This window comes from Tuber melanosporum (assembly GCF_000151645.1).
Source record: "Tuber melanosporum whole genome shotgun sequence assembly, scaffold_121, strain Mel28".
Lineage (NCBI taxonomy): Eukaryota > Fungi > Ascomycota > Pezizomycetes > Pezizales > Tuberaceae > Tuber > Tuber melanosporum.
The window spans coordinates 111,772-136,595 of record NW_003298779.1 but is presented as its reverse complement, the minus strand read 5'-3'; the positions used below and the strand labels follow the sequence as shown (position 1 = coordinate 136,595).

Genomic DNA, 24,824 nt, shown 5'->3' with positions numbered 1-24,824 from the left:
CGAAGTATTCTCACTGATTGCTGCCGATGTTTCTTTGAATGGTTTGAATTCCCGTACTCATTTGTTTTCAAATTTTGTAATTGTTGCTAATTGCTCTAATGCTTCAGGATTGAAACCCAAGATGTAATTCTATCGCAACATGCCGCCGAACGCCTAGTTGAGGTCGGTCCATCAGATACCCTGGGTGGAATGGCCCGACGTACCCTAGCCGCCAAATACGAAGCCTACGATGCTGCTCAATCGCTTCAGCGTCAGATTCTTTGCTACAATAAAGATGCTAAAGAGATTTACTACGATGTTGAGCCTGTTGAGGAGGAGGAAGAGAAGCCAACAGAAGCTTCATCAGCCCCTTCGGTCTCTCCTGCGCCTGCGGCAGGTGCTTCTCCTGTCGCAGTGGCTCCACCAGCTTCAACCGGTCCGGCAGTGGCAGTTGCAGATGAGCCAGTTCAAGCTGTAGACATTGTTCGATCTCTCATTGCCCAGAAGTTGAAGAAACAGCTTTCCGAAATTCCATTATCGAAAGCCATCAAAGATCTAGTAAACGGAAAGAGTACATTGCAGAATGAGATTCTCGGAGGTCAATTCCCTTCCATCACCGCAGTTTCCATTTCTTAGTTGTACTAACGAAACAGAAGTTCAGATTTACAAAAGGAGTTCGGAAACACACCCGAAAAACCGGAAGACACGCCTCTCGACGAGCTGGGAGTTGCCATGCAGGCAACCTTCAATGGGCAGCTCGGCAAGCAATCTAGCTCTATGGTTGCCCGCATGATCTCCTCTAAGATGCCCGGTGGTTTTAATATTACCACAGCAAGAAAGTACCTTACCGATCGCTACGGTCTACAGTCTGGCCGACAGGATAGCGCCTTGATGCTGGCTATAACAATGGAGCCCCCAGCGAGGCTAGGAAGCGAGGGTGATGCAAAGGCATTCCTAGATGATGTTGTAACAAAGTACGCTGCTAGCGCTGGGATATCACTCTCAGGTCCTGCTGCTGGAGGTGCTGCGGCTGGTGCTTCTGGTGGAATGATGATGGATCCTGCGGCAATTGATGCCCTGACCAAAGACCAGCGAGCTCTTTTCAAACAGCAATTGGAGCTGCTTGCCCGATATCTTAAAATGGATCTCCGATCAGGTGAGAAGGCGTTTGTGGGGTCACAAGAGGCCAACAAGCTTCTCCAGGCACAGATCGATTTGTGGAACGTTGAACACGGAGACTTCTACGCCTTCGGTATTGAGCCATCCTTCTCCCCGTTGAAGGTTAGAGTTTATGACTCGTCATGGAATTGGGCTCGACAGGATGCGCTTAACATGTACTTTGACATTATCTTCGGTCGCCTCAGGCTTGTGGATCGAGAGATTGTCTCGCAATGCATTCGAATTATGAACCGATCAAACCCCACTCTGGTGGAGTTCATGCAATATCATATCGACAATTGTCCGGCCGAGCGTGGTGAAACATATCGCCTAGCGAAGGATCTCGGTTATCAGCTTATTGCTAACTGCCAGGAAGTTCTTGGGACAGCTCCGGTGTACAAAGATGTTCAGTATCCAACCGCGCCGCAGACCACAATTGATGCCAAGGGTAATATGAAGTATTCTGAAGTACCGCGGCCGGCCGTTCGGAAACTTGAACACTATGTCAAAGAAATGGCCGCCGGAGGAAAGCTTACTGAATATGGTAACCGAACTAAAGTTCAGAACGATTTAGCCAAGGTCTACAAGCTCATCAAGCAACAACACAAGCTTTCTAAATCGGCTCAGCTGCAAATCAAGACCCTCTATGCGAATATCTTCCGCAGTTTGGCCATGAATGAAGCTCAGATGTTTGCAGAGGATTCAAAGACAAACAAAAAAATTGGAGGCAAAAAGGCGCAATCCCCTGGAAAGGGTCGCGTCGAGTGCATTCCATTCCTCCATTTGAAGAGAAAGGAGGACAATGGATGGGAATACTCTAAGAAATTGACTGGAGTGTATTTGGATTGTTTGGAACAAGCCGCCCAGGTAAGCATTATTTGTACGATTGACTACACAGCTTTACTAACATACTTTCAGTCTGGTGTCACTTTTGAAAACAGAAATGTTTTGATGACTGGTGCCGGTGCCGGATCTATCGGAGCGGATGTTCTGCAGGGCCTCATTAGTGGTGGCGCCAGGGTTGTCGTTACTACTAGTCGATTCTCGCGTGAGGTAACGGAATATTACCAGGCCATGTACTCCAAGTTTGGATCACGTGGCTCTCAGCTGATTGTTGTGCCGTTCAACCAAGGTACGCATTTCGTACTATGATTTATATTCTAAAACTAATGAATTCACAGGAAGCAAACAGGATGTCGAGGCCCTTGTTAATTACATCTATGATGAGAAGAACGGCCTTGGTTGGGATCTCGACTATGTCGTTCCTTTCGCTGCCATTTCCGAAAACGGCCGTGAAATTGATGGAATTGACTCCAAGTCAGAGCTCGCCCATCGCATCATGTTAACCAATTTGCTCCGTCTCCTTGGCATGGTTAAGACCAATAAAGCTTCCCGTGGCTTCGAAACACGCCCCGCCCAAGTTATCCTACCTCTATCTCCCAATCATGGCACATTCGGTAACGACGGTCTCTATTCCGAATCCAAATCGGCCCTAGAGGCGTTGTTCCAAAGATGGCATTCGGAGTCTTGGGGAAGCTACCTTACCATCTGTGGCGCTATCATCGGCTGGACCCGCGGTACCGGTCTTATGGGAGCGAATAATTCCATCGCCGAGGGTGTTGAGAAGTTGGGTGTACGCACATTTTCTCAGCAGGAGATGGCCTTTAATCTTCTTGGTCTTATGGCGCCTGCGATTGTCGATATCTGCCAAATTGAGCCTGTGTTCGCCGATCTTAATGGTGGCTTCCAATATATCCCTAATCTGAAGGATGTCTGCGCCCAACTCAGGCAAAACCTCTTAGAAACTTGTGAAGTTCGTAAAGTGGTTACGGCGGAAACTTCTATAGAGCATAAGATCGTCAACGGCGAAGTTTCAGAGAAACTTTATCAAAAAGTTACCATCCAACCCCGTGCCAACATGAAATTTGAATTTCCCGAACTACCTGACTACAAAAAGGAGGTTGAGCCACTGGCACAAAACCTACGTGGAATGGTTGACCTTGAAAAGGTGGTTGTTATTACCGGTTTTGCCGAAGTTGGGCCATGGGGTAACTCCCGTACTCGATGGGAGATGGAGGCATACGGCAAATTTTCGCTTGAGGGGTGCATTGAAATGGCCTGGATCATGGGCCTTATTAGGCATTTTAAGGGGCCTATCAAGGGTAACCAGTACACTGGTTGGGTTGATGTCAAGACCGGCGAACCCGTTGAGGATAAAGATATAAAGCCCAAGTACGAGAGATACATCCTGGAGCATTCCGGCATCCGACTCATCGAGAGTGATTTATTCAACGGCTACGATCCGAAGAAGAAGGAGCTTCTCCAAGAGGTCGTGATTGAGCATGATCTGGAACAGTTCGAAGCTAGCAAAGAGACTGCCGAGGAATTCAAGAGGCACCATGGCGATAAGGTCGAGATATTTGAGATCGCGGACTCTGGAGAGTACACTGTTCGTGTCAAGAAGGGTGCTATCCTGTTCATCCCGAAAGCCTTGAAGTTTGATCGTCTTGTGGCGGGCCAAATTCCAACTGGGTGGGATGCGAAGAAGTACGGAATCCCCGATGACATTATCGATCAGGTTGACCCGGTCACTCTTTACCTCTTGGTATGCGTTGTCGAATCGCTCTTGGCCGCAGGTATCACCGACCCTTACGAGTTCTACAAATATGTTCATTTATCGGAGGTTGGAAACTGTGTCGGCTCTGGTGTTGGCGGTATGACCGCGCTGAGAGGAATGTACAAGGATAGGCATATGGACAGGCCTATCCAGAAGGACGTTCTTCAGGAATCCTTCATCAATACCATGTCTGCATGGGTCAACATGTTGCTCCTTTCTTCCACCGGTCCCATCAAAACACCCGTAGGTGCATGTGCCACGGCTGTTGAGTCGCTTGATATCGGTTATGAGACGATCGTTGAAGGCAAGGCCAGAGTGTGCTTTGTTGGTGGCTTCGATGATTTCCAGGAGGAAGGCTCCTACGAGTTCGCCAATATGAAGGCAACCAGCAACGCCGAGGAGGAGCTGCTGCATGGAAGAACTCCTCAAGAAATGTCCAGACCTACAACCACTACGCGTAGCGGCTTCATGGAATCTCAAGGATGTGGTGTCCAACTTATCATGACAGCAAAGCTTGCTTTGGAGATGGGTGTTCCTATTTACGGTATTGTTGCTCTTACCGCTACCGCCACTGATAAGATTGGAAGGAGTATCCCCGCACCCGGACAGGGTATCCTTACCACCGCACGCGAAACTAGCAGCAGATTTCCGAGCCCACTCCTCAACATTAAGTACAGACGGAGACAGCTCGAACTCAGAAAATCCCAGATCAAGCAATGGACTGAGAGCGAGCTCCTATACCTTCAGGAGGAGGTTGCGGCGATGAAGGCTGAGAAAGTTGACTTTGACGAGAACGAGTATATGCAAGACCGTGCCGGCCATATCGAGCGAGAATCGCAAAGACAGGAACGAGAAGCCCTCAATGCCTGGGGCAACGACTTCTGGAAGCAGGATCCTCGTATTGCACCATTGAGAGGAGCCTTGGCCGTGTGGGGCTTAACCATTGATGACTTGGGCGTTGCTTCTTTCCACGGAACCAGTACGAAGGCAAATGATAAGAATGAGTCTGATGCGATTAACAAGATGATGATGCATCTTGGCCGGCATAAGGGTAATGCAGTCCTCGGTATTTTCCAGAAATACCTCACCGGACATCCCAAGGGTGCCGCCGGCGCTTGGATGATGAACGGAGCCATACAGGTCTTGAACTCGGGCCTTGTTCCCGGTAACCGAAATGCGGACAACGTCGACAAAAGTCTTGAACAATTTGATTACATCGTGTACCCAAGCCGTAGCATCCAAACCGATGGTGTCAAGGCATTTTCGGTCACTTCGTTTGGTTTCGGTCAAAAGGGTGCCCAAGCCATCGGCGTTCACCCCAAATATCTCTTCGCCATCTTGGATGAGCAAACTTACGAAACCTATCGTGCCAAGGTCAATTCCCGGTACAAGAAAGCTTACCGATACTATCATACTTCCTTGGTGGAGAATAATCTGTTCCAGGCCAAGAACGATCCTCCGTATTCCCCAGATCAGGAATCTCAAGTCCTGCTTGACCCTCTTGCCCGTGTACAAGCGGACAGAAAGACCAACAGCTATACCTACCCTGCCCAGATCCAGAAGAAGCGGCCTGATCCTTCGGTAGAGAACACCAGAAAGCTCGTGGAACATCTAGCATCAGCAACTGCCGGCGAAAATAGTAAGATTGGGGTAGACGTTGAGCTAATCTCCAGCATCAATATTGATAATGAGAACTTCATCGAACGCAACTTCACCCCAGCCGAGCAGGAGTACTGCCGAAAGGCTCCCAGCCCACAAGCTAGTTTCGCAGGTAGATGGAGTGCTAAGGAGAGTGTGTTCAAGGCGTTAGGAGTTTCCAGCAAGGGTGCTGGTGCTCCGTTGAAGGACATTGAGATCCTCAGTGATGACAAGGGTGCACCAATTGTTGTGGTATGTTTTTAGCCTTTTCCCACCCTATTTCACGCTTCATCGCTAATTCACCTACAGTTGCATGGCGACGCCAAGGAAGCAGCCGAAAAGGCTGGTGTGAAGGGGGTTCAAGTATCGATCAGTCATAGCGATGCGCAGGCAATCGCGATCGCAGTGTCGAGCTTCTAGATGCATGGGGTTTCTTCGGTTTCTTGATTTTGTTTCGCTATTTCCTTTCCTAATTTTATTTCCTAATTTTATCATGATTACGAATACCAGTGTGTGTAATGATTCTCTTTGTATGGGATGCATGGGGCGGTAAACTTGTCAATGGGAATGGGTATTCACCGGGGATATTAAAATAGAGCTCTCTTATCATAGGTATTTTCTTGCTAATATCAAAAAGTCTATCTGATGTCCCGCTTCTTCCGGAACTTTTGCGATATCTGTGGGTGCTGGGGACAACGCTTAGGCAGCGGTAGCGCAAGTACCAGTATCGTACTAACGCGCGTTGGTTGGGTATGGTACTCTTGAGTTCCAAAGATATCTGGACGCCTTGGCGCCAAGGTTCTGGGCTTTGGTGAGCCTTGGCATAAGGTGTCGGGACAATTGTGAAATTTGCGAGTACGAGTACAAAAGGCGTCGCTTGGCGGGGCTTAATTTGTGAGTGAGATTTCTAAAAAAGAAAAACACAGCTGAGCCCTGAGCCCGCGCAGTGCTTAATCCGACATCACTAATACGGCTGAAGGACGTCATCGCATTTCTACCTCCCGGTTCAATACGACACAATAGGGAGGTTCGAAGTTCTCGGGAGATGGAAGGTAGACTATCGTACAGGTGTTTCGATAGAGGCGTATTTCCTGGAAAATACGATACATTGTAAAACCTTTTGGCAAGCAGGTATTCAGCATACCAGGTCCAGAGGTACAGTACAGTACAGTACTTTGTCCGTAGTGCTAGACAGAAAAAGGTAAAAAGCAATATATTTTTCATACTACAGTACTGTAATGCTCGTACTGTAGTGCCGACCTTCCTATTCCTTTCCGGCCAAGATGATGGCATCTAGAATGCGTGGAAAAGTCAGCTGACACACTTGTCATAGTGGCAGTTTATATCATACTCGAGTACGAGTACAGGTGACATTCAAAGCGGTACGCCTGTATTCGTGCAGTATGTTGTGTGCTCGGTTTGAGTTGCACTGAGAACATCGAACCTCCCCATTACAATATTTCGCCGAGCTCGCGGTCGCGCAACACCGCATGCCCGTACTGCTCTCCGGAAGCTACGTAGCATCCCAAATACCCACTCGAGTATCGTACCTTACACGTTCACCCCAATTCCGATTCCCCCCGACCAGCGGGGGCCGGCCTTGGAGTCTACAACCTGGCAACTGCGGTGACAGATTACGAGTAAGGATGACAGTCAAGTCAGCAAGTGGTTAGGCTGTGGGGGGTAGGGGGGGTCACAATGGCGTTAAGGTACTTGGAGTTGCTGTTGGGATTCCAGCCGACTAACTTGTCATACCGAATGGGCAGCCCTACACGAAAACCTCTCTACGTATGATACCGAAACCTCCATGGAGGAACACCGGCGGTGCCGGCTGGGGCAGTTGTATCCGGAAAGGACGGGTACGGACCACAAAAGACCGGGTCGTCTAGGACGGACGAAGAGGGAAAGAAAAACACGGGCTTGACGCGCCGTGCCCTTAACTCTGGTGCGGCGATCAACTTTTCGGATGATAGACTCCCAATACGAGTAGGACTTAGCGGAAGGAACTTAGGTTGACCCCACTGTGAGCCACCCGATATTACGGGGATGCGGTAGCTCTGACGCCTTGCTTGTGATAATGGCCGGGTCGAAACTATATAAGTCTTCGTTGTGTTCAACTGCCTTGCCACCAGCGCGCCCCAGGACCTACACAACGATATCTTTCGTCTATCCATACGATCTCAATCTAAAGCCCCAATGGTAATGACAATCCCCCCCCTGCCCACATCCATCAGATTATATTCAATAACCATGCGGGTTTGCCTTGACTAACACTCGAATTCAGATAAAGGAAATAGTCTTGCTCGTGGATGGCATCTGGATGCTGAACGTTGCTATACAAACATGGCAGTGGAATAGGGATAGGGCAGGGGTACCCGATTATTGATCTGGTATTAAAGCCCGCGTGAGGAGCGGGGGTTGGTGAGGAACGATAATGGCAGAGAGTAGTATTGGGCTGTGTCACATAGACTAATACAAGGAACGCCACTACTGGCGTTATTAGAGCGAGGCAAATGAGAGCAGGTAATATCGAGTTCGCACTTCTGTAATACAGTTGATTCCTGTCTCTGAACAAATAATATCAACTATATTAATTGAAAGTAAAGATAAAATGCGCCCATCCGGAGGTACTGCCCCCTTGTAGGGGATGTTTCGCTAGCACTTTTGGCGGAGTGAATTTGGCCCAGTAGCGCGAGGCGCAGTGAACCAAGTACAGTATACTCGAGTACTTAAATCTCGAGTGGGCATTACAGAGCTCGTTACCGATGTGGGCTCTGGGCTGGAGAGTAATAGTGGTTTGTCCGTTTGTTGGTGCCTTCCTCCGGGATTCTACTCCATTCCATGATTTGTCTGTAGAAACTGAGTATCATACAATGAGAATACGCAGTTGGCACTGGACTGGGGGGGGGGGGGGTAAAGGGCATGGGAGAAGCCGCCTTTGTAAAAGGTGGTCGCTCTCAAATGGTGAAGAAAAAAAGTAACTTATTGTATGATACCATAGTAGACATTGAGTGCACTGTTGTCGACCCTACTCGAATACGGAGGACAGCCTATGTTTTGTACTGTACATTCCGCTAGCAAGGGTTGCCGCTCTAGCAGTATCAGCAAATTGAATCGGGTAACTTATGGTGGATCTCGGGTAGTTTTGTCGATAACTATGGATCATTAATTCACCAGTACGAGTGCGGTACAGTACTCGCACAGGAGTGACCACTCAGTTACCGTAAATGGCAGTTCTATGAAAAAGAGGGAGAAGAAGAAAAAAAACTTTCACTAACGACTCACTCCACCATACGAGTACAGTACTCGGTTCACTACGCCTCGCACTAGAGTACCAAATTCGCTGCGCTAGCACTTCTAGCGCAGCATCCCTCCTAGCGGAATGTACGAGTACTGTACAAAACTTATGGGCTGTATGATACCTCCGTAATTGTTGCTGTAGGTATCATAATGTCATGATATCATAATTATGACAGTAATCCCGATAAGGCACTGCAGGTTTTACCCTCTGTAGCACCCGCTAGACTGCGGAGCCTGGACTGGCCGGAAACCGGCCGGGTATGATATGATAGTTATGCGCCAGGGCTAGTTCGGTACTATATTTACCTGTCTGGTACGAGATGGCGGAACGGCGGAGCATCATATCGTACCCGTACGGACGCGGCCACGAAGAAAGGAAGCTATGAATCGCCGGTAACGAGACACCACCGATATAATTTATACTGTTTTACGGTACGACTAAGGTCACTCGTGTATGGGGATTCTCCCGAATTCCATAATTATAATAAACTTGTAATATATAAGGTATGATACCCGTGAACCCATTGAGTTATGATTACGGTAGTACTGCGCCACCACATCCCGGATCCCGCATCCTCCTCCGTGGCTATCTATGCAGACTAGTACGCGAGGGAACAAAAAAGAAAAAGCCCCCCAGCATAATGACGAAAAACCGTTGTCGGTGAGAGAAGTCCTACTCGAGTATAGTGTGTGGGTGTGTTTTGAGCTTCCGTTAGGAATCACACTCGCGCGTAATAATACGGTGGATATAGTCTAGATGGATAGCGTGGGAAATAGAATGAATAAGTTATGATATGACAAATGGAACCAATGCCAGAGCAGTCCGGACCCGAACCTTCTGGTGAAAGAGGGGGCGCAAAAAAGCACTCCAAAAGAAGAAAGAAACCCTTTGCTCTCCGGGATATATAAGGTAGGAAAAGGCTTCATATGAAACCTTGAGAACCTGGGTGGGTGAGAGGTCCAACGTCCTAGAACTAAGTTCCGTTTATTCAAGTTCTCCTAAGCTATCCGTATTGAATGGGTAATGCCCACCTTCGATCCTTTGAACAAAAAAGAAAAAAACATTGCGTATGCGGGGAGAGTAACTTGGTGCGTTGGAAAAAAGCTGTCCGCTTTCTGGGGATAAGGTAAGTTGGCTGTGCCTGTGTAAAGTTTGACTGACATCATGAGGTGGTACTCGATTTCGGGCCGACTGCTTAAAAAGTATCATAATATTATCATCATACATATCATTTGTAAAAAGAAATTATTAATTTTTCTGTACTCGAGTAGAGTAGTGTAGTCTTGAGATTTCCCCCCATTCCTGTCATTGAACACCAACTCTAGTTGAGCGACACGTATTGTAGGATTCCGCTTCGGTATGGAGCGTTTAGTGCTAACCCCAAGAATCGATGTGCAATTCCCCCCCACCCGCGAAAGAGTCGGATACGCGAAACCTCTTGCGGTGGAAACGTTCCAAGTACTAGTGAAACAAGCGGGATTCTTTCGGAAACGATACGAGGGACCTAAAAAACCGCATGGGGGAGTACGAGTTCTGGCAGTGTCTGCTCGGGGTAGACGAAGCTCTAGACTCTGGCACAACCTGCTTATTCATCGCTTCAGCCCTTTTTCAAAATTCCTCATCCCCGACCGCATGCTGGCGGAACGAATTCACCAATACACGTCCCATGCGGGGACGCCTCTGGACGGGGGTGGGAGAGAGAAAATACCACCGATGACGGGGGCAGGTTTGATACACTATCGATGCGGGCCTCAATCTCACGCACTGAACCATGACCGCTCTTTGGAATAGGTTTTTTTCTTCTTCGGCACTCTTTAAACAGTTACAACCTAGTGGTGCAGAAATGACAGCAAACTTTCAAGAAAGCCAGTATCGGTGAAGTTGTACTTTTCTCTAGTTGTCAGTACCTACAAATATTATCGTACATTTCATTTTGTTCGATTCTGTTGCGTATCCTGGTGTCGGACGGTTAAAAGAGCCGGTGGTGAGGTCGGACCAAGAGATTGAGTCACTCAAGAGCAAGCCAATTTTGGGGAGGTTAAGAGCGAAAGTACTGGTGATGCAAAGAATCAACGTTTGAAAGGAGTGCTCTGTGCGGCGGACAAATGCCTGATTTAGCAAGTGGTACGAGTAATCATTGGCGATGGGCCTCCCGAGCAATCAACCCTGAAATACGCCAGAAATACTACCCCATCTCTCGCTGGGCGGTGGTAGTGGGTTCCTGCAATTGGGTTATTGGGACCGCTAATCAACCACTTGTCCAAGTAGCCGAGCAGAGAGAGCTATCATAAATGCACCCCCATACAGCCTGATATGCAGATATAGAGAGGTTTACGCAGAAAACTGACCACAACGCACGCTGATACCACGCATACCCCCCCAAACCCACGAAATATCCCTCGCACCGGAGATCCCACTAGAAAGCCTTGGGTGGCAGTTGGGCCTCTTGTCTCTACTGGTGGAACTCGTGACGTTGAGCATCTCAACTTTATCCTCCAAGCCAGCCAGCAGCAAGAATAACGCGCCAAATGTACCCCCCCCCCCCGAACTTTGCATATATATATATCCTTCGGCATGACGCTCAGGTTCGGAGGCTCCGGAAATCAGTCGTACATCCGGTTTGACATCTTGTGCCCGTTGAGACCGCGGAGTGAAAATGATTTGCCATAGATCGTATGGGAAGGAGAAGATATAGCAGTAATGACTGGACCTTGTTGTGGAAGTTGGAGAGTAGGCGGCGGGGAGTCGGATTCCGATTTACCACTGACCGTATTGCCCACCCTCGAGTAGTTTAGTGGTTTGCTTAAACCTTACCGGTTTCTCTAAACTTACAGCATCACCTACTCTCGCTCTTGCTTCCCACCAGGGGGAATACAGAACATGACTAGCCGTGAACGTTGAGAGGTTTTTTCCTCCCTTCCCATTTTGAGGAAGCCCGGAGCTATGGGTCCCAAAGATCGTCAAGCCCCTCGCCTCGTGTGACCCCCGGCGCCGCTATCCTGGAAAATTATCCCTCGGTGGTTGTGATGCTGTGCCTAATGTTGTGTGGCGGCCCAAAATCATATGGTGCATGATATGTCGATCGCGAGCGATACCTAAAACTATTCCTAATGGGACAGCCCGGGCGTCCGAGGGTAGGAGGGGGCGGATTAAGTCTCCCCATCCGTCCCCTTCGGGCGTCGCGAAGCCTATGCTAGAGCTGCTAAAGACAGGGGGAGTAATATCCCGGGAGTCTCTTTCAATACGACAAACTGCGTCAGTTGTCAGAAGCCCCTGCTGTCCTTTATATTGCGTGGGAAAAATAATCCCTTCGCCTTGACGTACCGCTCCATATACAGCCTGCGGTAAAAAAAAAAAAAAATCTGAAAATGTAGAACGAATTGTCAGAAACACAGTTGCTCAATCGGCCAAGCACACTGAAAGCTGTTGTTAAAGGTGCTTCCAAGAGGTTTCGTCTTGTGCGCCATGTAAGGTGGAAGAAAGGCCCGAGCCGCTTTAAGGGCGAATTCTTTATTCTTTCTTTCTCTCTTTGTTGTGGTGAAAGTAGTTGACAGAATGCTTATTTTCTTTTTTCTTTTTTATATAAGCATTGGTTTTCCTCCCCCCTCCGTATGAAGAGAATAATCAAGATTATATGGCTCTTCTGAACAACAAAGGCTCCAATCAAACCCCCAGAAGTATTTTCGTCGTTTTCCGCTTTTTTTACTTATAGGTGCGAGTATTTGGGATATCGTTGAGCTCATACTGTAGCTGGAGACGTATCGTCTTTAGCGGCTTCTGGTTCTTTAGCGGCTTCTGGTTTTTGTCGGAATGTACTCGAGTACCGTTGGAGCCGGTACTCCTATCGACACGGGTGCAGTACCACACACGGTTTTCCGAGGGACTGCGGGGAGCGCGGGACCGAAATGGATGACTTGCGCGGCGCATGCAGGTCGTAGCGCCTCAGAACAGCCGGTTTGATGTCGGACGGCGGCACTGGCGGTTCGTGCGGTACGTCCGAGCGTCGGAGTAAAGCTATTAATCATAGCAACACAGCGGTGGGAAAGATGCACGATTGAGCGATAATATGAGTGACGTTTCATGAGTCCGGCACTTCCAAATCTATTCCGAGAATGGAAAAAACGGGTACGATAGAGTGGTTTTCCTGGTTTACTGGTCTCCAGATTCAAGCTCTTCTGCCTAGCAACAGACTTCTGAAATTTACCCGCCAGCCCCGATAGTGACTGATTCGGAACCAAGCAAATGCTACTGAAAACCCCACAACAAGAGCAAATTTTTTTTTTTTTTTTTTGTTAATTCCGTAGTATGATTTTAGGTACATGTCTAGCACTACCTATGGCCCAACCGCTGCATTCGGGAAATATCCCATGGCAAATAAAAGCCCCCCCCTTTTCCTCCAAATCAAAAACAAAACATAAGAAATAAATCATCAACTAGCTACTAATATCATAAGATATAAAATCAAAGTGAAAATTTCCCAACAATCGGGATTCCCTGCACAAAGTCCCTCAAAACCAAATTCTTAGGATTGAACCTGTGTCGCCCTTGTGAAGGGAAAAATCCCCGTCTCAACAGGAAAATTAATCTTATTCAAGGAAATAAATGAAATCAAACACTCCATCTTTTCCCAATTCTTTTTATTCTCCTTCCAAATCAAAGACTCAGGGGAAATATCAAATAAAAGTCCCGAGTATCCAGACCTTGCCGAGGCAAGGGTTGGACAGTCAGTGATAACATGCTTAAACGTCTCTGCTCCTTCTTCACATCTCGGGCACATGGTCGACCCTTCCAGGTCCCTCCAGTCCTTGTATGCCTTAAGGTAACTTTTACCCACCCTCATCTGATGCAGACGGGCCGCAGTAAATTTGCCTTTAGTCATGAAACGCCAACACGTCCTGAACGGTGGTCTGTAACCATAGTACTCGGGATAGTTGAGCTGTTTCCATTTCTCGTAGATGGCCTCTCATACCGCCTTGATTGTGTCGTCATAGTATTCGCACTCTTCGAGGTCAGGTGGGGACCATATACTCGGTTTTCTTGGAACTGGCCACGTAGGAAAGAGCAAACGTACCTGCCTAGCCACATCATCAATGGGTAGAATGTTCTGCACCGATGTGTATGATGTCGAGTTCCAAGTCTTGGGTTTCATTCCTCCGGCCTTAGAAAAGGCAGCTCTTCTGTTAGATTGGTAGCGAAAGCTTTCGTAGAGTGGGAAGCCAAGGGGAAACATCGCTGTGGCTATGTTATTCGTGGGCAGTGCAGTGGCCCACCTGATGGTGGCCATGTCCCTAATCTGTTCCAGGTACAGGTCGGCAGACATTAAACAGGCTTCCGATGAGAGTACGTTTGTGTTCGTTGTGTAAAAACAGGTTATGATCCATCTCCTTACGCGGTTCAGAAATACTTCCATCTTGTTGCGCATGGTAATGCTCGGTTCGAGGAACTCGGCGCCGTAGAAGAGGGTTGGGATTACTATCGCCTTCGCCATCCTCCGGGCGCTATACGGTATAAGTCTCCCACCAGGTGTTGACAGCCTTTTAATCCTTTCAAATGCTGCCTGCGCCAGTGACAGTCTCTTGTCGAAGTGTGTCCATGTACTGAGGTTTGGTTCAAAGTGGAACCCTAGCCACTTAACTGATTTCGGAGCTGGCTCAATATACTGTTCGCCGATAACTATCGGGTGTTCACATTTTTCAGCTCGTTCCCTCAATGTCCTCCAGTGTATGAGATCCGTTTTATGTGTCGAGAATCCGAGTTTGATTTTGGTCGCTTTCACATTGATTCTGCCGTAGGCCTCCTCCAATAGTCTCGTGTTCGTCTTCCAAGAGTGGGAGCAGACAGTAACCTGGATGTCGTCTACATATGATGTGCTGAATTCTCTAGTCGGGTCCACTATCGTGTGTAACAGTTCGACATAGATTAAGAAGAGGATCGGGGAAAGTGGAGATCCCTAGGGCATCCCGGTGTTGACGCCTTTCATCGTCCTCAGGGACCCGGGGAAAATGATCCCGCATTGTCTATATGATATGAAGTTGGATATCCATCTGAGCATGTACTCAGGGGTGTTATTCGATCTCAGCCTCCGCAGTAAAATGCCGTGGTCCACATTGTCAAAGCCTCCTTTGATGTCTAGGAACATAGTGCTGGCCTTGTATCCCGCCAATTGTGCCTCCCGGACCCAGTGTTTAAGTGATAATCCGGCGTCAAAAGTAGCTCTCTGGGGCAGGCTACCTGTCTGCCTTATTGAGTACAACCTGTTCACTTTGGTAAACTTGATGAGTCGTTGATTGATGATCCGTTCCGCGATTTTGGAGAATGTCTGCATGAGGGCTATAACTCTGTAGCTTGCAAAAGCATTATAGTCTTCCTTCGCCAGTTTGGGTAGTAGTATCCCTAATGAGTCTTTTAGGGACGACGAATGTATTGACCATTCAAGCATATGGTTGATTAGTGCAGGGATGACATGGTGATTAATTCCGTGTATCCCTTTCCAAACGCCATAAGGAACCTGGTCTGGTCCGGGTGCTGAGGTATTGCTGCATTTCCAAAGGGCCTGGGCCACTTCAGATGTGTCGATCCTGTCTTTCTCCTCCAATTCCCGAAAGAGCGGTGCCTGAGCATCCACTGGGTTGGGGTTTTGCAGGAAGAAATGTTGCATTATAGCTGAGTTCAAGGCGGCTGCGACCTGGTAACTTTGGCCACCGGGGACTGTTGAACCTAGTTTTTTCTTAGTGAATTGGTGAGCTGTCCAAACATCATTTTTCTTAGCATTTTCCAAAAAGTTTCTCCAGTGTGCTACCTTGGCCTTTTTGACTTCGTTCTGGTACCTCTTTTTGTTTTGTCTTGCTGTCTCGGCCATGTTGGGATCCCGTCATGCTTGTCTGATCGCAACGGTGAAATCCTTCCATAGCTGTGTTAGGTCTGGTGTCCACCAAGGTTTGTACCATTTGCATGGTCTCCTTATTGGTGCTAATTTTCTTATCGTATGGACTAAAAGTGCAAGGTTGTGCTCGAGGTCTTCGGTTGCCTTTTCAGGTTCCTCCTGTTTTGTCCATTTGAACGTGTTTCTTTGTCCTTCCATTGAGCCTCCCTCCATCAGAGTTGCCAGTTCCTTTTCAATTACCGCGTTGGTTTTCCCTTTGGTTCTCCAAACAATCTTGTTCTAGTTGAGAGACGGCTTCGTTGGAGTGAACATTTCTGATGTAATCGTCGTAATAATGGCGCTGTGGTCGGATCCAGTGTGTGGGACATTGGTTTTCCAGGTTTTGACATAATCAGCCATCTGGTGATTCGAAAGCGAGTAATCGATAACTGAAGGTCTAGTGTTGTCATTATCTGGTATCCTAGTGTAGAGTCCGAGTTCGTTCAGTATGGCATATCCATGCAGGTTCGCTACTCGGAAATAGTGTTCTCCCTTTCTTCACTCGGTACTTGACATGTCTCTCTCAGGGTCCGTGTACATAGTGTGCACGTTCAGGTCGTCCACCACGAGTGTCGGATTCGGGTTATTTGTAAAGAGTTCATGTGGGGGAACCGTATTGTTGCCATCCACTTGTCTGTTGTAAGTATTTATTAAAGAAAATTTTTGATGTCCACCCAATGTGTTACCTCCATCGTTCCTTGATACTAACAAATGAAGTATATCCACAGCGGGGGACCTACATAAATAATTAAAAGTTTCAGCCAAAGAAAAGTTAACATAAATCACTACCCTCTTCTTGAAACCAAAAATATTAGAAGTAAAACATTGATAACCGGAGGCCCTGAGGGGTTCCCCTTGAAATAAAGAAATGTCTTGCAAACAAATAAAAGAAATATTTCTATTCCTAATGAGTGAAAATAAAGTTATAAACACCAAATTACTTCCCCTGCAATTATGCTGTACTATAGATAAATTTTGTAAAAGAGCGTGAGCGGTTGAACCAGTTAGTTCAGCCATATTTAATTCATGGTATCTATATCCTCCGGAGTTCGGGAAAGTCTCCTTTGGTCGTAGTGAGCCTTGGCATCTACTTTGACCCTGATTTTGACAGATCAGTCAGCGTGATATGCTGGGTGATTCCCGCCGCAAGCTATGCACTTGGACGGTATAACAGGGCAACAGTCTGCGACTATCTTCCTGTCCCCTTTCTTGGGGCAGGTCGGCGACGCGCATTTGTGCTCCTTAAGTCTGTGTTCACCGGCACAGATTGGACAGGTATACCTTCGTGTTTTACAGCCTTCTTCTGGATGGCCGTAGAGGTAGCATTTCTTGCATTGTTTGGTTAGATTGGAGTGCCACATGACAGCGGAGGTCTTGTGACGTCCATGGACCAGTACGGTAGGGGTTATTCTCTCGACGTCTTCCGTTGGTAGGGATACGACTACAGACATATAATGTTTCGTTTGTCTGATTTTAGCATCCTTCTGTAGGAATCTTGCTGAGCTTATGTTTGCTTGTTGGCCGACGAACAGCGATTCTTTCATCACGGTGTATAGCGTGTCATCCTCATTGGAGGTAGCTTCGAGGGATATACCATGGATTACCCCCTGGGTGTCTGTTGGTACTCTTCGAAACTCTTTGTAATCTTTTGCATTCTCGGGGAGGGCGGATGTAAGGGCTGCCGTCATCGGTGCAAGGTAGTTAACATATTCGGTCACCTCCGTGCCGGGTGGGGTTGTCAGAGAGACTGTTCCATTTGTTGCGTTTATTTGGATTTGTAGGTTGGTGGGCGCAGAGCATCCACACTTCTGTAGTTCCTTAGTGATTGCAATGCTGATTCTCGGTTCCAACTTGGATGAGTCAGCCAGGAGTGCTGGTGTGGCTCGAGTGGCGTAGATACGCCTCTTAGCTATCGTAATGTTTTTCGGGGCTGAGGCGGTGGTAATGTTGATCTTGGTGGTTTGAGTCTTTTCCGCGTCTTCGGTTACTCTGACCTCTTTCTGTTGCTTCTGTCGAGGATTCTTGGGTGGTGTGGGTACTTGGGTAGCTGATCTTTTTCTACCATTGGTTGGTGTCTTTGGTGGTTGTGCCTCCTTCGGGGCTGTTGCCGCTTCCGCGTACGAGCGTGTCGGTTGTCTCGGTGCGCTGGGGGCTTGTGTCTGGGTCTTTGCCGCCACTGCAGCCACATTGGTGGATAAGTCTTTAGCGTTGTTTGAAAGTGTTTTCACAGTCATTGCAAGGTCTGAGACTATGTTATTGAGCTCGGCGATCTGCTGTTGTAAGCCTCCGATAATTGCCAGAACTTCCGGCAATGGATGGTGACGTTCGTGAGTTCTCCATCCAAAATTTCGGATTCTTCAGGGTTAATTATTTTTGCTCTGAGGGCAGATTCGTCCGGCAGAGACATCTTGGGTACCATGCTTCTGATACCTTGAACGAATTCAATGTACCATGGGCTAAAGTTTCTAGGTGTAGGGGAGTCCCTAGTGTCATCCTCCATCTGGGAAGCCATTTCAGGGGGGGATGTTGGTCGCTAACTGGGGGCAAAGGCAATTTGCCACTGGAACCGGTGATGATTTTATGGTGTTGAGGTTGGTTAAGATCTCGATTATGATTGGCCTATTTCTTTGCGCAGGTAAATAGGAGGGAGGGAGCTTGCACAACAAGAGCAAAATACAACCTGCGGTATATACTAGTAGTCAACCTTCGGGGTTCGGACATCTCCCAACGGTAAACGGGGAGAGCGGTGCACAGAACTGGCGCTTTAGCAGCGGCAATCTGGACTGATGTGATTGGGAAAGCCGGGCGTTATTGCGCCCCACCCCTGAGTAGAATTGAGATTTTGCACTTTTTCTGCCAATATGTGGCGTTGTTGCCCTTTCACCCATCCCCTCCCCACAGTCAAAATCACGGCTAAGGCCGCTTCCGCGAAGTGAGTAGGTAATAGCCGAACGGAAACCTTCCTTGCTCGCTCTCCTCCGAACGCATTCCGAAAGATTTGGGAGATCCTAATAGTCGTATGGGAATGAGAGCTCAGATCACAATCTGGGGTCACAGTAACTAGTCCCTGGTCGCGCTTTTCTATTTGTGTATCCTCTGCGGATGGGTCTGGTACGGTGTGCATTGTTTAGAGCCCAAACGGTAAGATGGAGGTTCGGCAATATCGTTTTGGTGATTTATTATGTTGTAGCAGTTTAGCCGTCAGGGAAAGAAGGTGGTATTGAGAGATTTCAGGGAGACCATGGAAAAGTGAAAAGCGAGTGTTCGGGATGAATTCGAACTTGTGTGTTGGGGATTAGTCGAAGAGTGTACTGGTACTGGTACTGTATTCATAGGTGTTTGTGTAGTGTATGGTTCTAGTTGATATAGGTGATTCTTCTGTGAGAGGAGTATGGTAAGTATAATGGTGAACGACCGATATAACAGAATAGCCTGATGGGTTGCGCTTCCACGAGTCGCACGTTAGATGGGCTTCTGTTCTTCGGTTCCGGCAATTCATTCTCTGTGCAATAGCTAGGATTCATTATTTCCATCCTCACATATTAAAGTCATGGTAAGAGCCACATTTAGCTTATCCTATCTACTCTCTATGGTATCGGAGCTTATCTCCTCAGCGACCCGGAATATTCACCGAAAAAGATCATCTCAAGCAGGACCGCAGCGCCAAGTTTTATTAAATTCTCCACCCCTCAATGTTATTTCTCTCATCTGCCTATCATATAAATTGTGATCTCTGGCGGCGGGGTAGAAACCGTAGTAGCAAAGGATAATTATAGACCCGGAAAAACGTCACAATACCACAAGTCGATCCCAGGCCAGGTTCATAGGTGGGTAAAGTTAATCCCGCACTAAACAAGTTTAGCGAAAGCTCGGCCCGACGCAGAAGAACTAATCGAGTAGTATGATATGACGGTCCACCCGTTCTTGCAAGTCTAACAACCGAGCGATCGAGACAAAGATGCGGAACAATAATTGAATGTGTGGCACTGGACTAATTCCACTAACGAAAGAAGGAGCAAACTAAAAATTGGTATATATGATTTGACAATCTGCACGAGGTACATTGTTCAAAAGGAGCGGGAAAGAGAAAGGGAGAAGAGAAAAAAAGAGGAAAAAATCATTCGCAAGTGTGCAATGAAATGAAGTAGTAGAAAAATGAAATAGGTAGACAGAAAAAGGAAAATGCCCCATATGCTGAGTAAACATCCATACCGGTACGGTAGTGCCAATCGTTCATCCCCGTTAGCTTCCTTTCTCCGCCGATCCTGCACCTCTCAATGATCAATCAACTGTCAACCGGAAAATAATAGACAGCACGCTAACCACCCTCACCTTCCCCCGTCCCCGGCCGAAAGTTGGGATTCCGCGTCCTGGCTCGACCCAATCCATGTCGTGTAGCAGCTAACGCCGCAGCCATAGCGGCGCTTCTGGTGAAGGGTCGTTTTGGGGGCTCGTAGTCCTCATCCCGAACGTTATCGTCTACCTCAATAATCCCGACTCCCAGCGCGGCACCTCCATCACTACTCGCCTCTGCACCCCCCAAATTCGTGGAGCCAATTGCGCCAATAACGCTCTCCACGGTCCCCCGTCGTGGCCGGCCAACGACGGCGTCACCGTCATCACCCCTCGTGAGGGAGGTGGCAGGGGGCGGGGAATTTCTTGAGGGTGGTGAAGGAAGTGGTAACCCGTTGGCTTTCGCTAATTCTCGCGACTTGTGGAATTCGTTTAGATTGGCGTTTATGCTCGTCGAGCAGTATTCGCAAGCGAGGTAGCCGCATTTCTCGAGTATGCAGCGGTAGGGGTGCGACATTGATTTCGAGCAATGGTTGCAATGGCGGGCTAGGAGAGAGGGTTGGGAGACGAAGAAGTGGCCGCCTTGTGTTCGGCAGTCGTACATTTTTGCTTTTGTGTGAATAAGTGAGTGGTAAAGTGGAGGGAGGGTATCAAGAGAAATGGGCGAGATGGATGTTGTAGTTGGTGTGGATAGAAGAGATGGGGAAAGTAGGTGAGGGAGGAAGGAAGGGAGAGACGCGAGGGAATTCAAGCTTACAAGCGATGTTGGTTGTTGTTAGGGAAAGTGTATCCAGGGAAGCCGATCTCTCGCTCTTCAACCTATGATGCCGTATTTTACAACTCCCTCTCCCTCTCTCCTTTCCCTCTCCTTGTCCTCTGCCCTTCCCTCCTCCCCCACCGCAGTCTCTCGTCCAATCAGGCAATGCTCAACAGCAACTCGGAAGGAAAAACAATACTCCGGATTTTCCATTGCCGGTGTGGCTGATTGTAGGGATATGAATAAGCTAAAATGGTCAGAGCGTGACAACCAACCGTGGTAAAGGGGCTTCCCTTCAAGCCACATTTTGTAAATTATCGCTTACTGTCCTGGATGTCAGGGGGCAACCGACAGTTAATTTAATTTGCGTCCTCCCTTACATCGAGCATATTTAGATTGCACTGACCACATAACATACCGGTATTACCTCGAACTGGCACTAACCGCCAGCTTGTAGTTTCCGGGACTCGAGTGGGCTTAGCCAAAAGCAAGAGGCATAAGACGGATAAAACCGTTGCGTTTTAGGGGGAACTGGTTGGGGTGGATATGTATGCGGTGGTCTGAAAGACGCAGTGATGGATCACACGATCTCATGATGCGCCAAGTGTATCTTGCAGTGCAGGATGCATCGAAATTATTCATCGAAATTATCCACGAATCTTTGCTCGCCGCTCGGCAGCCGCGGGTGTGATGGTCCTTCTACGACCGATTTGTGAAAGTATCAGGAAATCTGGCGAATGGCTCGGCAAAGCAGCCAGGATACTATTTCCTTTATTTTTCTGAATTTACTGTCTCGCACCGGAAGCGAGTAGAGAAATGCCAACCTCTGGTACAGTACTCGAGCAGTGCTCTCCAAGCGGCTATGATATGTTGTTTTTTCCTGTTCAACGGTGGACAATACTCCGTATGATAATTTACCGTATTTCTTTTGAGTTGATCTGTTGGAAACTTCCGGTGGTTAGGGCTGAACTTTGAGCCGCAATGCGCCTCCCCCATATCAGTTTGTGATTCTTGCACTATTGGCAGAAACGCCACGCTTGGTTGATCCTGCGTCCGAGGTATGATACCATCTCAGCGTCACATCCCGACCGAAATCTTTACAACTCGGATTTGCTTCAAGGATTTCACTATCTTGGTATGAGTGCACATACGTGGGATCATCGAAGGCCCAGCAGGCACCAAAGTTAGGCAAAGTTATCCCGGAAAAGGGTCGAGAATGGCGGTGTTAATGGGTTGGGCCTCCTTTATTAAATCGGGTGATTTTTCCGTGGATCTATTAACCGAGTGGTGGGGGCCAATGAAGGCCGCCGATAAAATAGTCACATGAGTGAATACCGGAGGGAGGTGGACTCGTGGAGGGACAGGAATGAAAGTTTTATCGGTATTTGTGATCCTTCTCGAGATTTACAATTGCTGGGGATTGGGTGGTACCGCTGGCAGTGGATATGTAGGTATATCTACCACGATTACTGCGGTAGTTGCCAATAGCCACCTAAATTACGGTCTAATAGTTTATTGATAGGGGCAGATCTACCGTAGTGAACCCGCGATTAGTGCCTTTTTTTCTTGTGGATGAAAAAAACAAACAAAGGTTCAGCAGCCCGGGCGTCAGTCAAATACCGGTACTTTCCGGTACCCGAGTGCGAGGGTCGCTTAATCGCTTGACCTCCAGCCGAGTGATTTCACCTTAACCGCGACTGCTTTAACATCCAGTGTGCTGAGGAAGCAACAATTCGAGTTTCCGCACCCCCAAAGTTTCCATGATGATAGCGCAACAAGCATAAGGTATGATACTCGAGTTGAGAAATTGTTTTCTCCCAACAGCTTGTTCCGTCGTTGAGAGGCACTTGCCAGCAGCATCTTTGCTCGTTGTGGGAGTCTGGTTCGCTCTAGTTGAACCACGGAATACAGCGCCGAGGGTACTGTGAATACCGGAAAGGTTTTCCGCCCCGCGACCTCTTTTGCATGATACTTGTAGTAGCAACCCGGATTGCGGCTTCGGTCTTGCGTTTCTTGTTAACGGTAGCTCAGCTTGGAAAATGGCCTTCCGTTGAATATGGCAAAGCTTATTATGTCAACCGACAACACACAAGCCAAACTTATCCTCTCCTGTCGACAAGGGGGTCTAATTCCTAAGATAGCCGGCATACCGCAAAGGAACTCCTGGCATTTATAGCACCAGATCAGGCTGGACCAACTTTAATTCTTCTGAATGTTGGTTGTTGTAGCATGCCCATAGCGTGCGTGCGGTGGGAATCGTATCGATCGAATACCGGTACTCCCCAATTCCGAGACTTTACGATACAGGAATCTGCTCGCCAAGCCTCTGGAAACCAATCCCCAAATTTACTCGTACTCGTACTTCTCGTACCCGGCCGGAATGCCCCCTCGGTGACATACCGTGGTAATTGTATTGGTACGTGGAGGGTATAATACTGCCGCGTGTGGATATGGGCGGCTGAGTACACACCCGCTTCAATGTATTCTCGCGGGATTTAGAGTAAGTAATATGGAGTGATATGCTACCGGTAGTTAAGTTATCTTTACAATATGTCACACGTACTGTACTGTATATCTGCACACGGCCTTCAAGAAGGGGGGAACTATCCTGGGCGCTCGCGTTATACACCTATTGAGAATCACGAAGTAAGAGTATACCATCCGCTTGCTGAGATTCAATTATTCAGGGGGTCCCGCCCGCGTTTAATCTGAGGGTACTGCGAATGTTCTCGTACTGTAAATGAGAGTGTAGAAACAAGTACTGCGTCACCGACGGGGTCTTCTTCATTACACACTATAATTCCATCAACCATTACAGGCAGCAGAAATCGACCCAGAACTTGACAATCAGGAACACTGTTTTAACAATCTTGCTCTAAAAGCACGATGCTTTATCATAGCAAACTTGAAGTTTAGAAGCTCGTAGATTTTGATTCTGGTTTTGTTAATTCCTTCTGAGAACTCTAATTGGACAGGGAGGGAGATTTCCTCCACAATTCCGGTGTTCAGGAGAGTTATTGTTCTGGTATTATTTTACTATTGCTCTCTGATCCAGAATTAAGCTTGTGTCTTGTCTGGCTTTCACCCTTTTCCATTTATCATATTTCACAACCGGTATAGAGTTTCCTTTCGGAGATTGTATTATCGTATCCTCCGATGCCTTTTTTATTTAACTATTTTACCGTATAGATTTGGTATAAACTAATTGTTGCTGGGAGCCGTACCAGCGATGGTCGCTGTTGTGGTGTTTGTTCTACGGGCTATGCGCGTAGACCCCGTGGGTTATGTTGCAGCACCTCTTTTCATCATCTGTATAAGTCTGTATAGCAGGTCTATTGTGGGGATGGTTGCGATTGGTTTCATTTCTTGTATCATGGTCTATAGTTTTACGCAAAGTTAGAGGAGTTAATGCTTGATTTCTGGCGTACTCTGCATAATCGATTCAATGCTGCGAACCCGGTTTGATCGGTAGGCTTTCCGAGCAACATACCGGTATATTTTTCTGCGTAGCGAGCACCCACTGGAGAGAAATAGCTACCCCCCTGGGAATTTGGTACGAGTGCATCCGGGAACTTTCTACGATATGATGCCCTGTTTCCAGATCCTTATTCTTTTGCAAATTTTTCAAGTCACCGCCGCTTTGGAAATACATGGCATGATACTGCAACACTTGTCGTTTTCCTTGTGTGTCTGTACACTTGATATTTTGTTTTGGAAATGGAATCCTGTTTTCGGCTTTGAGAGAAATGACATATTGGGTTACATACCGGCAGGGAGATTTCCCTTGGTTTTCGATTTTTATTAAGAGCTTGAACTGCAAAGTCTGAGATATCGATACAGCGTTCCCTCTAGCACAGCAAAGCTGTGTGTAAAGTAGATCTGCAGCCTATTTCGTCACTCTTAAAGTTGGGGATATGATACATTTTGTTATGATATCATAACATTGTTGGGGACAAACTTAACGGTTTATCCAAATCCACTGCCGACCAGCACTACTACCCGAGTACTGTGTATTAGGGGTCTGGGGTAGCGCGTTCCGCACCCGTTGCTTTGATAGACTGTAAGTTAGAACCTGATAACATAGGTTTGCGAGTATGATAAATGCTATATCGGGAGTACAGATAATTTTGGCAATCCACCAGCCACAACACATCATCAT

The 24,824-nt window shown here is 47.6% G+C and overlaps 3 protein-coding genes; 2 read left to right on the top strand and 1 right to left on the bottom strand.

The window, feature by feature from the left end:
- Nucleotides 1-106: 106 nt before the first annotated feature.
- Nucleotides 107-5,812, top strand: GSTUM_00002095001 (uncharacterized protein; the record flags this gene model as incomplete). XM_002835955.2 has 6 exons in its annotated part: nt 107-577; nt 641-1,681; nt 1,973-2,004; nt 2,056-2,269; nt 2,319-5,644; nt 5,702-5,812. The coding sequence occupies exons 1-6, from the start codon at nt 190-192 to the stop codon at nt 5,810-5,812; spliced, it is 5,112 nt and encodes a 1,703-aa protein (XP_002836001.1). The 5' UTR covers nt 107-189.
- A 1,070-nt stretch (nt 5,813-6,882) lies between these two features.
- GSTUM_00002094001 (uncharacterized protein) lies at nt 6,883-7,896 on the top strand (the record flags this gene model as incomplete). XM_002835954.2 has 3 exons in its annotated part: nt 6,883-7,101; nt 7,159-7,591; nt 7,677-7,896. One exon carries the CDS (start codon nt 6,883-6,885, stop codon nt 7,063-7,065), a length of 183 nt encoding a protein of 60 aa, XP_002836000.1. The 3' UTR covers nt 7,066-7,101; nt 7,159-7,591; nt 7,677-7,896.
- An 11,937-nt stretch (nt 7,897-19,833) lies between these two features.
- GSTUM_00002093001 (uncharacterized protein) lies at nt 19,834-20,537 on the bottom strand. XM_002835953.2 has 1 exon: nt 19,834-20,537. Exon 1 carries the CDS (start codon nt 20,510-20,512, stop codon nt 19,934-19,936), a length of 579 nt encoding a protein of 192 aa, XP_002835999.1. The 5' UTR covers nt 20,513-20,537; the 3' UTR covers nt 19,834-19,933.
- Between the last annotated feature and the right edge of the window lie 4,287 nt (nt 20,538-24,824).